The sequence below is a fragment of the Vulpes vulpes genome, chromosome 8 (assembly GCF_048418805.1).
Source record: "Vulpes vulpes isolate BD-2025 chromosome 8, VulVul3, whole genome shotgun sequence".
Taxonomy (NCBI): domain Eukaryota; kingdom Metazoa; phylum Chordata; class Mammalia; order Carnivora; family Canidae; genus Vulpes; species Vulpes vulpes.
The window spans coordinates 28,270,310-28,287,299 of NC_132787.1; the positions used below are offsets into that span (position 1 = coordinate 28,270,310).

General features: G+C 32.2%; 1 protein-coding gene across 5 annotated transcripts in view; it reads right to left on the reverse strand.

Moving 5' to 3' along the window:
- Positions 1 to 16,990, reverse strand: part of PIK3C2G (phosphatidylinositol-4-phosphate 3-kinase catalytic subunit type 2 gamma) — a 364,684-nt gene that overhangs the window by 294,467 nt on the left and 53,227 nt on the right. For all 5 annotated transcript variants that reach the window (XM_072765938.1, XM_072765941.1, XM_072765940.1 and 2 more), the window contains exon 6: positions 1,946 to 2,048. In XM_072765938.1, coding sequence (XP_072622039.1) covers positions 1,946 to 2,048 — 103 coding nt within the window. The remainder of the gene's footprint in view (positions 1 to 1,945; positions 2,049 to 16,990) is intronic.

The following is a 16,990-nucleotide window of genomic DNA, read 5'->3' on the forward strand; positions in this document are numbered from 1 at the left end:
TGTCCCTACAACATGTGACAACATCCCAAAGATACTAAATTGGCTGGCATTATGATATAGTGAGCTCTGTCACCAGACAAGCTTTGCTCACATCTTATCTCCCTATTTACTAGCTGTGAGACTTTGGGCTATTCAGTTACTCTTTTGAATTTTTAATACTTTTATTTTAAATAGGTAAATAATAGTAATATTCATTTTTTTGCTCACGCTGTTGTGAGTTAATACATATAAAGCACTGATAACAGATTCTTCCGGCATCTAATATATATTTAATATAGTTAATTATCATGGAACACCTATCATGTCCCAGACTTTGGAGTAAGTGGAATAGCTGTGGAAAACAAAACAAGGGGGGGGGGGATCTGTGTGCTTCAGTTGGTTAAGTGTCCGACTCTTGATTTTGGCTCAGGTCATGGTCTGAGGGTATTGAGATCAAGTGCTGGTCAGTCTTCATGCTGAGGGTGGAGCCTGTTTAAGATTCTCTGTCTCCCTCTCGGCCCTCCCCCACTCTCTCTAAAAAAACAAAAACAAAACCCACAAAGAATATATATATTATATATAATGCCTACATATCTAGATTTTTTGCCAATTGTGCTGAAAGTCACATTTAAACCTTTTGAGTATAGCCCATGAATCCTGTGTGCACTTGCCATATAAACTGATAACATAAGTTTTGGGCTGTGGAGACTGGGCTCAAACCCAAGCTCTTCTGCTTACCAGTCCCATGAATATGATCTGGGGAAAGTCATGGAGCTGCCTGTGATTCAGTTTCCTTATTTTTAATAGTATTTGCCACATAGAATTATTGTGAAAATTAAATATAATAGAAATGTTAAAGTGTCGGTGTACATTGTATCTGAATAGTGGTATTAAATGGATGTAAGTATAAGCCTTCATTTACATGAACGTGAAATGTTAGTGATTTGTGAATTACTACCAATGAGATGAGTTATTAATCATACATTTTCTCTTCGTCCCCCCATCTTGAAATGAAACGTGATGACTTCAGCTTTTTCAAAACATTGAGGACAATTTGAAGACTCCTAGGTTTATTAATATTGAGAGTATTAGTTGTACTTTATAATGTTTCTCTGTGGAGATTTCAGATGCATAGCCCTAAAGCTGTCAACACTGGCTGAGTTGAGTACCAGTTCCAAAAGATTTTTCTAAACAACTCTCTTTTGGCCTCATTATGTTATATTCCACATAGATATATTGCAACCTAATGCACCACCTGACACTTTTTATGATGAAACACCTCATACTAGGAAAAAAAAAAGTCATGCACTGAAAATCTGTTATCTGATGTAAATGACAGGGTGATGGGATTTTTGCTTAAAGCAGGTAATTGGAAGATTCTACAGATAAAGCTGCCAAAATATCAAAGTTCATTGCATACTGTGCAATTTGGGTTTGAAATAACTCAAGACATCACGTAGGGAATAAAATTCATATCTAACAGCATGAAATTGTGTCATTAAAGCACAGTAATCCCTTTTGAGGTAGTTTTATTATATATATTATGAATATTAATCTGTCCTGATAAATTGTGTTGACACCGACATAAATAGTCTTCAAATAGAACAAGTTATTTTTCTTTCTTCAGTGGTTTCCCCTTCACTATTTTTATTCTGTTCACTTCCGAGTGGCTTCATGGATAGTATGAATATAATAACCTTAATAAGTTTCTCATAAATGATTTTTCCAAGAGACCAATTGATTTGGATTATACTAAGGTTGCAGTAATGTGTTCATGTAATTGCTTCAGTCCAAATTGTTAACAGGCATTTAGATAAATATTTCATTATGTTTCAGTAAATATACTCAAATGAACATGTATTCATTAAGCTGTGTAATTCCAAATTGGCAACAATCCATAAAGATAGGAATATTGCCCTTAAAATGTTCAGCTTGCAAATTGAAACCAATACTAAGAAAATCTTACCTTTCGGGATAATTTTCCTGGCACTTCCCCATTTTTCTGAAGATTAAGTTGGATAACAGATTTATCTTTCTGAAATATTTTGTGGCTCCCCAAAGAGTAATCACTGAAGGAGAAAAAAAATGAATAGTCATTTCCTCTCATAATACCCCCACATGTATGTTTTCCTCTCTGACTTTGTTTCTTTTTTTTTTTTTTCCTGGAACTTAGTGTGATGAAAGTTTTATATGTAGCCTTAGTTTTATATATTTATTTAAAAATATATCATTATATTCATTTTTAGGTGACAATCTAAAATATTATGATTATTAAGATATTATAATTATTTTTAAGTGCATCAAGTTAGAAAATGGTTAGATACCTTTAGAATGGACTAAATTATAATAAAGAATATTTTACATATTCAGAGTTTGTTTTATCCAGCCACCTCCAAGCTAAGGGCAACATGCTTCTGGAAGGTCTGATGCCACAAAGTATATGGGGGACCACAGTATCAAGGCAGTGGAGCAGTGAGGTGGAAGTGTCATGGGCTTTAGAGACAGATTTATTAGCTCCATGACAGGCAGGCCAATTAAACTATCTGAAACTCAATATATATTTTTAGAATTTATATTATTAATATCTACATCAAAAGGTTGATGAGAAGATTAAACAGAAAAAATATCCCTACATATTTCAGAAATTTCTAATAGCATAACTTTTTTCTCCCTTCCCTTCCTTCCTTTTCTCTCTTTCCTCCTCCTCTGTAAGAGTCATTAAAAAGGATGAATTTGTCAATGTACTTTGTTTAAGGATCTTAGTGAAATATATGAAGGATTTCAGAAGAAAAAAACCTTGTATGTTAAAACATTTGAAGTTCTTAAGGTGATATGATATATTTATTTATCTGGAAAATTCATTAAATATTTGGGGCCACTTATTCTTAACAATGGCAGAAAACTAAAGTATTGCTCTGTTGATAGGTACTAAATTTTCTGTAAATGTTCTTATTTTGACAATTGCTAATTTTTTAAAGAAAATTCAATACCTATCCACTTGTCAAAACGATGAATGTTAGTATTCTCACATGTGTTCTACTTGCTATGCCCATTCCTCCTAATAGATTCCTGTCCCAGTGCTTTCCACAAGCTGTATATTGCTCCTTGAGTTATTTCTACTGCTAGCCTAAACGTAAGGCATGGCATATGTATTCCTTGAGCTCCTGCCTTCCTCATCACCCAAGGGCATTCTCCATATTCTATTACATGGCCTTAAGTTCCTCTCCAAGGGCATTCTCCATATTCTATTACATGGCCTTAAGTTCCTCTCCTTTCACCCTCACCCCCATCTCCTCTTTCCGTGCTTAGAGTCCTTCCTTTTTCCTATTCTTATCCTAGGATCAGCTTAAGAGATATGGCCTACCTTGCTTTTAAAATTTCCTTTCCTCAGTGTGTTGAAGTCTGGACCCTGGACCCCAGTCTAGTTTCAGCAACAGATATGGTTACTGCTTTCTTGAACTGGCTTTTTTTTTTACTTTACCCACCTGTATGTATACCCCTTACTAAAGCTTCCAGATAAAATAGAAGATGTCCAGTAAATTTGAATTCAGATACTAGTGAATGATTTTTTAGTGTAGGTATGTGTCCCATAATATTTGATATATAATTTAAAAATCTGGGGTTTTATGAAATTCAAATTTAACTTGGAAGCCTATTTAAATCTGCTAAATCATTTACTAAATCTGCCAATTCTACCCCTTTCTAAAAGTAGTTCTAATTCTTCCCTTATCTTCGCTTCACTCTCTCTCTCTCTCTCTCTCTCTCTGTGTGTGTGTGTGTGTGTGTGTGTGTTTGTGTGTATGGCAATATCTGAGTAATTATCAGATTTTTGGTCATTATAAGATTTTTTAAGTCTTTTTTCCTCTATGATTCATCTCTCTTTTTTAAAAGTTACATTATGGGAGTGTATTGTCATGGAAAACATCTGAATTGTATTAAACTGTAAAAGACAAAAAGATAAAATTCTCCTCTTTCCTCTTTTCCAGAATAATAATTTCTCAGAGTTCATGGCACTTCTTTTGTAAGCCAAAATAAGCGACCAAGTAAATATATATTTCTGTTAAAAGTGAAATCATTTTATTTTAGTTGTATTTCTATATTCTAGCCTATAGCTAAGTATCTTTTAACTCATTTTTTGAGATTGCTTTATAATCAGAAAATTTAAACTATTTCACTCATAGCAATATCTTTTGCTATGTTATTGTTGACTTCTAAAACTATAATTTTTTATTGTCTTCCTTCATTTGTTAAGATTGTTTGAGTCTTCTTTGAGTTTCTTTTTTATCTTTAGAGGCTTGGGAGACATAAATATATTTTTATCTTATAATGGTTACCTAATTTTTAAATAACATGTATCTTGAGTCTTTTCTGTTGTTATCTCAATTTAATTACTGTGTATATCACACTCTCAAATAAGCCTTAGAGCCTAAATATGACTTCAGTTTATTTCTCTTTCCCATTGCCCTCCAATTGCCATTGGTGTAGAGACCATTTTGAATTTTAGTTCTAGATATTTTTATCACTTAACTGATGAAATCAAGAAAAGTGTAAATAAAACAAAGAGATGGGAATTATAAAAAAGACAGACATCTTAGAATATTCTATTTTTAACTAAAAATATTTAGACCCTCAATCGCCTGTTTTGATAGAGTAAAAGAAGCCTTTGATATAGGATGCAAGGTCTATTGATCACAATTTTATGCCTTCTTTCTGGCATAAACCAAACCTGTAGTAATTATCTCTAACTTCTAGTTACACCTTCTTTTTAGAGAGCATATACTTACACTTGAAACACAACCTGATTAAAGAATTGATTTAGATTTTTATAATTATTGCTCTAATCTTTTGTTTCTTCCACATTTAAACAGTAATAATTTTTAATAATTGTTATGTATCAATTATCTATAAAGAATTAAACTTAATTTTTTCATAGTAACACTTTCTTTTTTGTTCTTTATACTTATGTCCTTATATAACATCTATCTGGAATGCATTTGTTGAGTAAAAGAGTGATGTATAGCTCCAAGTTTAGACATTTTTACAACATAATGGCAATTTTCCTGGACATCTTAAATGGGGACATCTTTTCATCTCTGACTTATTATATTTGTTATATGACCAGTTTTCATAACTATCTGATCTGTTTCTGGACTCTAAATATTATCATTAATTTATACATCTATTCCTGTGCCAGTACCAAATTGCTTCAAGGATTTAATTTTCTAGCATTTTTTGAAGTGTGGAAATGAAAGTCACTAAAATTATATTATTATTTTTGCACAGTTTCTCTTCCAGAACAATTTTAGAATTAGTGTGCTACTGCTATGGAGAAAATGCTAATATAGTATTGACTTATATTTAATTTATGGAATTATGTAAGAATTAGTATTTTTATAATATTGAATCTTCTTTTCGAGGATAACTATTATTACATACACTCTAATTCTCTTTTGTGCTGTTGAGTAAAGTATTAGTTTTCTTTCAGATCATCTTTCAGGTCATAATACGTATATTATGCTTTTTTTTTGCAAGATATTTTATAGATTCTGTTCTATTATAAGTCAAAGTTTTTTTTCATGATATTTATTAATTGATTTTATGTGTTGACTTAGGAGGTAGAATCCTGCTGAAATACCTAGTGGTTTTTGAGTTGATTATTTTGAATTTTCTAAATAGATAATTATATTCTTCAAAATAATTACAGTTTTATCTACTACTTTCCAATCCTTTTGTTTCCTGTTGTCTGGAACACTGTTGAATAGTAGTAATGATTGTAGACACACTTCTCATTGTCTCATTTTTATAGGAAATGCCTCAAATGATTAACAGTTGGATATATTTGCTGTGTAGTCCTGCTGTGTACTTTTCTTGTTCTATTTTGTTAATGATTTAAAAAATAATAAATGTTTCAAATTTTATCACACAGGTTTGCTTTATCTGTTGGGTGCATCAGATTGAGAAGTTCATTTTTTTTTTCAATGTGTTAATATACTAATTACATTGATAGAGTTTCCTAATGTATAATTATCTTTACATATTTGTATAGATTTGTCCCCACTAGAAGGTTTAATTTGCAGTTTTTAAGCATTTTTTTGTATGTATGTCAAAATTTAGATAGGCCTAAAAATTTAACATTTTATTACATTTATTTGTTTTAGGCATCACACTTAGGCCACTTTTGTAAACTGCGTATACCTTTTCTCTATTCTGTAACAGTTTATACAATTGAGAAATCTCTAGTCCTTGAGGGTTTAGTGCAATTTGCTGAAAACTAACTTTTTACTCCTCACTGCTCATTGTTTTCCTACTTTCATACTTCTCTCCTTGAGCTAATTTTGAAAGCTCATCATTCCTTAGGAAATTGTCTGTTTTTTTATAAAGCTGTCAAATGAATGTCCCAAGTCCCCCTATTTTAAATATCTTTTGACATTTTACCTAGGAGCTCTACAGTAGTCTTGCAATTGTTTCATTCTTCCCATGCTATCACTCTTCTTATTTCACCAGGAGGTCTTTTAGTAATTTTTCCTGTCCTTAGAATTTTGGTGGGCTGGTGGGTAGATTTGCATTTTTTGTATTAATCTAGTCCTGAATATATAAAATTATTCTAATTATAGGGGTATCATTATGATCTTGCATGAAGAAAAATGTCAAAAACTGGGAAGAAGTACAGTTCTGCTCCAAATCTCTCATCTTGCAAATAAAGACACTGGATTTGACGAAATAAGACCAGAGACTAGAACATAAATATTTGGAGTAAAAATAGCACACTTAAAATTTGTGTATAGATTCAGGCATTCCTGGTATAATGCGATACACATGTTTCTTTCTTTCTTTTTTTCCACGTTTCTTTTTATATAAGGTGTTTTGCAAATCGTGGGCTATAAATAATAGGTCTCTTGGGAAAAGAGGTTTGGAAGACACTACTAACGTCAATACAGGTCTCTAACCAGAGCACACATGCACACACATATACAAATCTTAATAAAAACGTCAACACAATTTTAAAGCAACTTCTTGCTAAACAGGTCTCCAAAGGCAAGAAAAACAAAAGCAAAAATGAACTATTGAGACTTCATCAAGATAAAAATCTTTTGCACAGCAAAGGAAACAGATGACAAAACCAAAAGATACCTACAGAATGGGAGAAGATATTTGCAAATGACATATCAGATAATAGGGCTAAGCATTTTTTTTTTTATGTAAGATAAGTTCTACAAAGAACCTCTGAAATTCAACACCCAAAATATAAGTAATCCAGTCAAGAAGTGAGCAGAAGGCATGGACAAACAATTCTTCAAAGAAGACATACAAATGGCCAACAGACACGTGAAAAAATGTTCAACATCGTTTGGCATCGAGAAATGAAATATAGTGAAATACAATCAGGAAAATACAAATCAAAATCACAATAAGATGCCACCTCACACCAGTCAGAATGGATAAAATTAACAACTCAGGAAATGACAGATGTTAGCAAGGATGTGGAGAAAGGGGAACCCTCTCACACTACTGGTGGGAATGTGAACTGGTACAGCCACTCTCGAAAACAGTATGAAGATTCCTCAAAAAGTTAAAAATATAGCTACCCTAGGACCTGGCAATTGCCTACTAATAGGTATTTACCCAAAGAATATAAACATAGTGATCCAAAGGGGTACCTGCTCCCCTGTGTTTGTAGTAGCAATGTCCAGAATAGGCAAACAATGGAAAGAGCACAGATGTCCATCAACAGATGAATGGACAAAGAAGAGGTATCATACATATATATACAATGGAATATTACTCAACCATCAAAAAACCCCAAATCTTACCATTTGTAATGACATGGATGGGATTAGAGGGTGTTATGCTAAGAGAAATAAGTCAGTCAGAGAAGGACAATTATATGATTTCACTCATATGTGGAGTTAATAAAACAACAGGATCATAGGGGAAGGGAGGTAAAAATAAAATAAGATGAAAGCATAGAGGGAGATAAACCATAAGAGACTTTTCACTACAGGCAAAAAAACAGGGTTTCCGGGGGAGATGTGAATGGGCGGATGGGGTAACAGGGTGAGGGCATTAAGAGGGACACCTGATGTAATGAGCACTGGGTGTTATATGCAACTTGAATCGCTGAACTCTACCTCTGAAACTAAAAATGCACTATATGTTAATTAATTGAATTAAAATAAAAAAAGATTCACCTCATTTCAGAAAATATAAAAGAAAACTATTATAGTAAATAAAAGAATTAGCTTTAAAAAAAGTCTCAGTTCTGGGCAGCCCGGGTGGCTCAGCAGTTTAGCACCGCCTTCAGCCCAAGGCCTGATCCTGGAGACCCCGGATCGAGTCCCACATCAGGTTCCCTGCATGGAGCCTGCTTCTCCCTCTGCCTGTGTCTCTGCCTCTCTCTCTCTCTCTGTGTGTGTCTCTAATGAATAAATAAATAAAATCTTTATTAAAAAAGTCTCAGTTTGGCTAGAAGAGGAGGTAAGAAAACTTGATGCTTCTAAATACAGAGGCAAGAGCAAAATGCACAAAATTTGTGGAGAATTCTGCAGTAAGTATTTTTAAGCCAGAGTCTTAGGCTGAGTTGAAAAAAAAAAAAATGTATATTTGGTGAATGGTCACTGGTCACTGTTTACAATACTGTTACTTAGCAATTTCCTGTGTTTGCTTTTAGCCGCTGTTATTTAGTGGAACAGAACATTAAGATGCCAGAATGTTTTACATGTATTAAGGTAACTACTTCTATAGATAAGCTAATTTATGTTACAGGACATGTTATATTGATATTTTACTCAGTAACTCATTTTTTTCAGATACATTTAAAATACTAAAAGTCCTCTTTATATATCTTAGCAATAACAAAAATTATTATTGTGCTAGAATTGTCACTTAAGATTAAGTCTCTGATGTTACAGAGTCTCTGATAACCATAACAATTTCTAAGAGCTGTAAACTACTATTCACCACTTTGCTATTGCTCTAATTGGCAAGACCACCATTTGAATCATTTTTTTTTTGATGACCTAGGGCTATACTATGCAATATAATAACCACTGGGCACATGTGGCTATTGAACACTTAAAATGTCACTAGTCTGGGGGATCCCTGGGTAGCTCAGTGGTTTGGCGCCTGCCTTTGGCCCAGGGCGCGATCCTGGAGTCCAGGGATCGAGTCCCACGTTGGGCTCCTGGCATGGAGCCTACTTTTCCCTCAGCCTGTGTCTCTGCCTCTCTGTCTCTCTCTCTCTCTGTCTATCATGAATGAATGAATGAATGAATAAATAATAAATAAATAAATAAATAAATCTTTAAAAAAATGGCACTAGTCTGGATTAAAACAGACTCTCAGCATAAAATACATACTGAATTTTGAAGACTCATCACGAAAAGTAATATAAAACATCTCAATATTTTTAAAATTTTGATTACATGTTGAAATGAAAGAACCTATTTTGGTTAAATAAAATATTTGAGTTAAATAAATAATGCATCCTATTAAAGTGTATTTCCACCAGCTTCTTTTAATTGTTTTTAAAGTGGCTAGTAGAAAACTTAAAATAATTATGTGGCCCACATTACATTTCCATTGGACGGAGCTGAACTAAAGAGAGAAAAAGAAAACAAAGCATTAAAGAATAGAAAGAAGATTGGTATATAGAATTTAATGAGTAAATGAAATAAAAATCAATTAGTGTTTGATGACTCCAGGTATCAAAAAAAAAAAAGAAGAAGAAGAAGAAGGAGAAGGAGGAGAAAGGAGGAAGGAGGAGGAGGAGAAGGAGGAGAAGGAGCAGAAGGAGAAGGAGAAGAAGGAAGAAAGAAGAAAGAAGAAGAAGAAGAAGAAAGAAGAAAGCCTACCATACCAGGAGAAAGAGAAACAAAAAAAACCATCACATTAAAATGGGTAATATTGAAGACCCGGCTTTGACGACTAAGAGAAAAGTCCATGTTAGGTGTTACTATGCTGTTGTGAATTTTCGAATTTATCTATTTCACGTTATATACAGCAGATGTTTTTCTCAACTGGTAACATCTCAAGTATGTGTGCTTAGTACTTTTTTAACAATCATGTAAAAAACTTAGAATGTTAATTGAACTGAATATTCATTATATAATGAAAAGTTTAGGGTTTTTTTTCTTCATATATACTAGTAAATCAAAATTCGGCACATCCATTTATTTATTCCTTCAACAAATATTTGATTCCAGCTATGTGTTGTTAGCTACTATCTTAAGGAACTGTTATGAGTATACCTGTCATTTAAGATGAACACAAAAAGCTGAATCCTTGCACATAATTACTCCTATTTCCTATTCATAAGTAGCTCATGTTATTTTAAAGTATTTCTATAGCAGTATATTTATATAAGGTGAGATTAATTACCTTCACACCACAAAATGATATGCAAATACTTCAAATTTGTCTTATGGGCAAAAAAAGACTTCCTAAGTAATGTTCAGTCTGCAAAATTGATTACCATCAGGCTAGACATTCCTTATAAATTCACATTTACAAACAATATTCTTTTATTGGAATAAATACGTATCCTTATTTTATAGGATAACCTAGTTAGGTTTAAATATTCTCCCTTTGTATGTGTAAGAAGTAGCCACAGAAATACATTGTGAAATATTATAGTGATATATAGAAAAGAACTATGTCCATTTGATTTTATAAATATTGAGAGCCAGGATTGCTGAGACCTGCTAAAGATAGTTCTTTAAGGAAATTCAGCAATTAAGCTAAGAGATGTAAGGTGGATATAAGAAAATATTAAAATATTAATAATACTGTAGGATTCCAGAGAATATTTTTTTCAAATACTATGTGTGTGTGTTCTGTGCACACACATATTCCTTTCATATTTGCCACTTAAAAATGTTGATGGTGTCTATTATAATCTTTAATTCAAGTAAGTTTTGTAACCAATGAAAACACCCTGGATTTTATGCTTAAAGATGTTGCTTGTTGCTTCTCAACAAAAGATTAGTGGTACATTGTTTTCCTCAACCAGTGCTCCTCAATTTTATTGTTATTTTGCTTTCAGGGGAACTATGAATAGGAAAAGTTAAACTTCATGATTTGGAGAGACAAGCACAGGTTAAATTCTAAACTAGGACTCACAGCCACAGGGTGGTTAGTAGAGTAGGGTCATGGTTTTGAGTAGGGACCCTCTACGGGACAGAAATTGATACCAGCAGCTACTATTCAAGAGAGAACTGCACCTAAGAGACCTAAACCTTTCTTTTCAGATGCTTCCTTTTTTCTTAAGAATGCCCTCCAGCTTGTAAAAAGGCAACTAGCCCACATGCCTCTTCACTTGAATATGATTGTATTTCTATATAGGCATAGTACACATGCTTTTTTAAATTCAATTTTTTTTAATCTAGAGGAAGTGTTTTATAACAACTTTCAAGTTTACAATGCCCTCTCTTAAGCTATGCATTCACAAAACAAATAATAGCACAACAATTTAAATAAATAAAGTTGAGGGCAGCCCAGGTGGCTCAGCGGTTTAGCGCCGCCTTCAGCCCAGGGCATGATCCTGGAGACTGGAGACGGGGGATCAAGTCCCATGTCGGGCTCCCTACGTGGAGCCTGCTTCTCCCTCTGCCTGTGTCTTTCTCTCTCTCTCTCTCTCTGTCTCACGAATAAATAAATAATATCTTTAAAATAAATAAATAAGTAATAAAGTTGAAGAAGATAGTAAGTAAGGAAGAAATGTAAGAGTGAATGTGGAACTTTGTGTCCTTTGGAAAAATACATACTAAACTCCAGGGAGATTTTTTCTGAGGTATGGTGTGCAAAATTTGTAATATAGTCCCCAACTCAAGAAATCAAAAATACAGATCTTATCCCATTTCAAGGTTTCATTATTTTCCACAAACCTCCAGAGGAGACATATTCTATAGAGTCAAATACAAAACATTTAAGAACTAAGATTAAAATAGCACATTTAAGCCTCATTAAGGTGATATTGACTAATTTAAAACACTATGCAATTCACATAATCACTACCTAATTCTTTTATTTAAGAAAAATGGAACTTTAGTTGATTCTGAATTGGTAGGTGGTGGGATTGGGGTTTTTAATTCAGAAGTATATGTTTTTGAGTAAGAAAATAACTTGATAGCTGCCTATTGATTATTATGGTTTTAGGTATAATGAAATTAAATTATATACTTATATTTACTTCTAATTTTCCTGTCTTCTTGGAAAAATCATGCAACAAACTTTTATTTTTATCAAGTGATCTTTTTAAATCAAGTCTGTTGGTTAGTGATGCATATATAATCATCACAAAGTTTTTTAGAAAACTTGGGTCTGAAATATGCTATAATTCTTAACTGTATATTTTAATAACAAACAAGCTTTATTTAGCACAAGCTCTTTGGGGAATTGCTTTCGAATGAAATTAGATGCAGAGTATTTACATACTAGGACATTTGTTCTAGTACTGAATTATTAGTTAAAACCAAATGCGAGTTTATATGGTATATTATTATCAGTATTTTAGTTCACTATTAAAGATAGAAGCCAAAATTCATTTTTAAGTGTTAGCACAAGTATTTTGAAGGAGATCTAAAAACTGAATTGAAGTAACTCAACATACTCTTAATAAATGATTTATTACCAGAACACAACTTTTATTATTGTATGTGAGAGCTCTCAGAGTTTCGACATGTTTTTCCCAATGCTCTGACATGGTTTTATGATTTATAAGTGGAAGAGTGAAGGTATGTTAAAGAGGAAAACACCTTAAGCTATTTATTTGACCAAATTAAGTCTAAAAAGCTAAAAAAGAGTCAATCTAGCATTGGTAATCTTAGGCTGTCTTAAATGTGCTGAAAATAATAAATTTGTTCAAGTTTTCTAAATGGAATCCTTAATTTGATTAAGAAGAGACTCACCCCTCCCCTCCCCGGGCTATATACAACCCAGTTTTTACTGCTAACGAGTATAATCATTATATATAAAGTTTAAGCTACATAAAGTTTAAACTTTATATAACGTAGCCTTTTCCTTATTGGTATTTAATAGTCTGATTACTTTGAATAAACCAATTCCAATTTATAATCAAATTTTTAAAGAATAAATTAATACAAATTATCATGAGATCAGCTAAAATTTTTTTAAATCAAAATTTTTTAAGAAGAGTATTTTAAAATTCTAATTAGATTTAATTTTTAAAGAAGACTTTCTCACTTTAATCAAAGGTTATTCAATATTTTCTCTACTAGGAAAGGTCAGAAAGGAGAAAAGGGACTCCAAAGTAGAAAGACAGATTAATCTAATCAGTGTTGCTGATGAATAAAGAGATAGATACCACCTTTTAAATTTAAGAATATTGAGGACCTGGGTGGCTCAGTGGTTGAGCATCTGCCTTTTACTCAGGTCACGATCCTGGGGTCTTGGGATCGATTCCCATATCTGGCTCCCTGGCCTATGTCTTTGTGTGTCTCATGAATAAATAAACCTTTAAAAAATAAATAAATTTAAGAATGTTAATGACAATTACCAAAAAATATTTTTAAAAAAGATTTTATTTATTTGAGAGATAGACAAAGAGAATGAGTGTGGAGAGGGAAAGGGCAAAGCAGACTCTGATCCTGAAGTGGGGCTCAATCTCAGGACCCCAAAATCATGACCTGTGTGGAAGGCAGATACTTAACCTACTGAGCCACCCAGATGCTTCTCAAAGTAATATTGTTAAATTACAATAGGTTTTGTTTTTATTTTTTCTTTCTACATATTTTAGCACTCTGTGTTCTAGCATTCCTTGACAAAAGTCAATTAAATAACAGTTCTGTTTCATTTAATTTTGTTTGAATCAAGGATATAAGACCTGGTCATAACTGTAAACAACTGGCCCAAGCAGAATTTTCAAGAAATTTTTTTTCAGTTTCTTCTTATGCAGCACTTGTAGCTTACTACTGACTATGCAGTCGTGATTTATTCAATAAAAGCTTTTAAGTGCAGTAAATTTTATTTTCACACAGCACCTCAGAAATACTGTTTTCAGCTGAATTAGAAAATGAAACACATAGCAACACTTTTGAGAGAATATATTACTTAAGTCACATAGGTTAGGAGTAAGAAACCAAAAGCCTGAACTCCCAATGAATGTTAGGCTAGATCCTAAGGGGTACAATTGTGAAGTAACATTATACTTCATATATTATAAATGTATTTATGAAGAAAAAGCTCAAATGAGATGGTTACAAGAATAGGTGAAGGTAGGAGTCATGCTATTCTCTGAAAGGAAAGCAGAATCAGGGACACTCTGGATTTTATATCTGTACTGCATCTAATAAGGAAGAAAAGAGGTAGCGAGTCCTGTCCTCAGGCCTGCCATTGTATTAGTCCAATGGGGTCTGTCTACTGGGTAAGATCATGGGAAAAGGGGAAATGAAATTCCAAGGACATTTCCTACTGTGGTAATTAGTTTGGGGTCTACAGACAAGGAACATGATGAGAGATGTTAATATTTTTTGAATGTACAAGACTATTTTTATGCTTCTGTAATTTCTTTAATTTATTCGGGCTCTAATTTGCAGTTTTAGTATTCCATACTTTATAGTGCTGATCATTTTGTATTAAGCTATCTTGAGCCTATCAGAAAACTGATTGTTTTTCTCCTAATTCTTTTCTTCTTTTTTCATATTATATCATATTATTTAAAACCATGTATAAAGGAAGCAGTTTTTGAGGAGAATTTTTTTGTATAGAGTCTAAATTTTTTTTCATAGTCTAAATTATTAGGTCAGTAATATCCCTGGGCCTCTAAAGACAGGTAAGTTCAATGAAAGAGCAAAGTACAACTTTAGGAGGAAATATGGAATAGAGCATCATGAATATACTATTAGCAAAGTTACAAGAATGAATATGGACCATTGACATCTTAATTGTGATAACAAAAAGTCTTTGCTACTTCCTCAAAACTTGGTTCATTCATGAGATGATTACTTATTGTGACTATTTTGACAGACAAATGTACTGACCAGAAGAAACCAAGGAGTTTACATTTTAAGGATTTGCTTTTACTTAAAGTAGATGAGAAATTGCAAAAGTAGCAATTAAATATAATTTATCTCTATCTTTTTAATGCAGGACAGATTAAAAAGCATAGTTCTGATAACATAAGAATGTAAAGTGAAAAAAAATTTCTACATCATCCCACAAAAATTATAGGGTTTTTTTTTCTGGGGCAAGGGGGAAGAGAATACTTCTCCACCTTTTAGTTCACTGTATCTTAACAACCACGTAATTAATTAATTAATTTACTTAGACCTACACTTCACAGGAGCTCAAAGCAATCTATACACCCTGAAAAGTTTAGCAGAGGCTTAATAAAATTTTTACTTTTGGAATTAGAGATTATTAAAATATAATTCTGTGGCTCATTTATAAAATAGAACAATACATTAAAAATAAATTTTTTAAAAGATAAAGAAATTGAAGTTAAAGGAAGTTAAACTCATTTTGCTAAAGCAACAGTGATAAAGTAGCATTATCAATAGTGGGCAGAATTTGTTTTGATAATATGTATTTGCTTAAAGAGACTCAAAATTCCAAAAAAAATTTTTATCTCATCAGAAATTTAACAAGCCCACCTTTAGTGATCATGATTTACCTTTGTTTTAGTCAAATCACTTCTAAATGTTTTTCTGCTTAGATTTTTAAAATTTTAAATATGTCAGAAAATGAGTGTTCTAGAAGTTGTTTTCCTTACTTTTGACCTAAATGCTGAACTATAAACCCATGTTGACAGCTCAAACAGTCATTATCCCTAAGGACACATTATCCTTTAATTTTACATTCAAGTGGCACTTTGTTATGAAGGAGGTTTTGTTATATATTAGAAAGATTTGGGCTTCAGAGCCAGATATACCTGTGCTATCCTGACTTTGCTGCTTCCAAATTTCATAATGTTTAGGAAATCATTTAGTTTCTCTTAGCCTCAATTTTCCTATCTGTAAATTGGAAATAACCATGCTTATCTCAAATGAGAATGAATCGTACTGCATGTGAAGATTCAAGTCCATTAAAGACTTTAAATTAAGTAGATTTTTGATGTTGTCTTACTATTATTATTTTTGTCTCCATGAGAGATTTTTTATCAATCTCTTGATAGCAAAAAGGAAGGTTTATCATAGGAGTTTTGTAAATTAAAAATGAAAAAATATCATTTGTAGTTCTTTTTCAAGCTAGAAATAAGTACTTTGACATTTTAGTGTGTATGATTTTTTCTTATTTTCCGATTAGAAATATGCTTGTTTTAATAAAAAATAATATGTTTAAATGTGATTTGAAAAGATACTCTTTCATCCTTAAAAACTATGATGCATATTTTTATTTCAAGACATATGATGCTATAATTTTAATAATTTATAAATTCTGTGTCATATTATAATGAAATTATGTTCAGGTCCTGTTTACCCCCATTTTGGAGTACTGTTGCAGATTTAGGGTTTTTTTCCAGTTTTTGTTTTTGTTGTCATTGTTGTTAATATTAGAAATTATATGTTATGGTAAATATGCTTCATAACTAAGTCTTTGTATTATTTATGATTGTTACTACTTTAGCCTGTTTTTTCTTAATACTTATTTTTTAGAAACAAAATTTGAGTGTAATTTATATATCCTATGGTTATTCACATTTTATTATATGGTACTGTTTTCTTTCCTCTAAATAAAGAATGTATTTTTTCTTTAAGCACAGGTTTATCATTGACTTTTCTTTGAACTGTTCCCATATTCTTGCCATTAATCCATCTTTCTGTGATCTGCAAGCAGTTAGTATATAATAATGCTAGCACCGCCCACGTGGTAGGGCATTGTGAGAAGTAATTACAGGGCTTTCTGAATTTTTATGCAAGGCAGAGAGCAAAGATTATATATAACTTATCTCTGGATTCTCAGTGACTAACCAAATGTCTTGTATGTGTGTAGTTCTCAATAGGAGTTGAAGTAGACTCTTAACAATTTCTGCACCCCATTGCAGACACCTACAAAT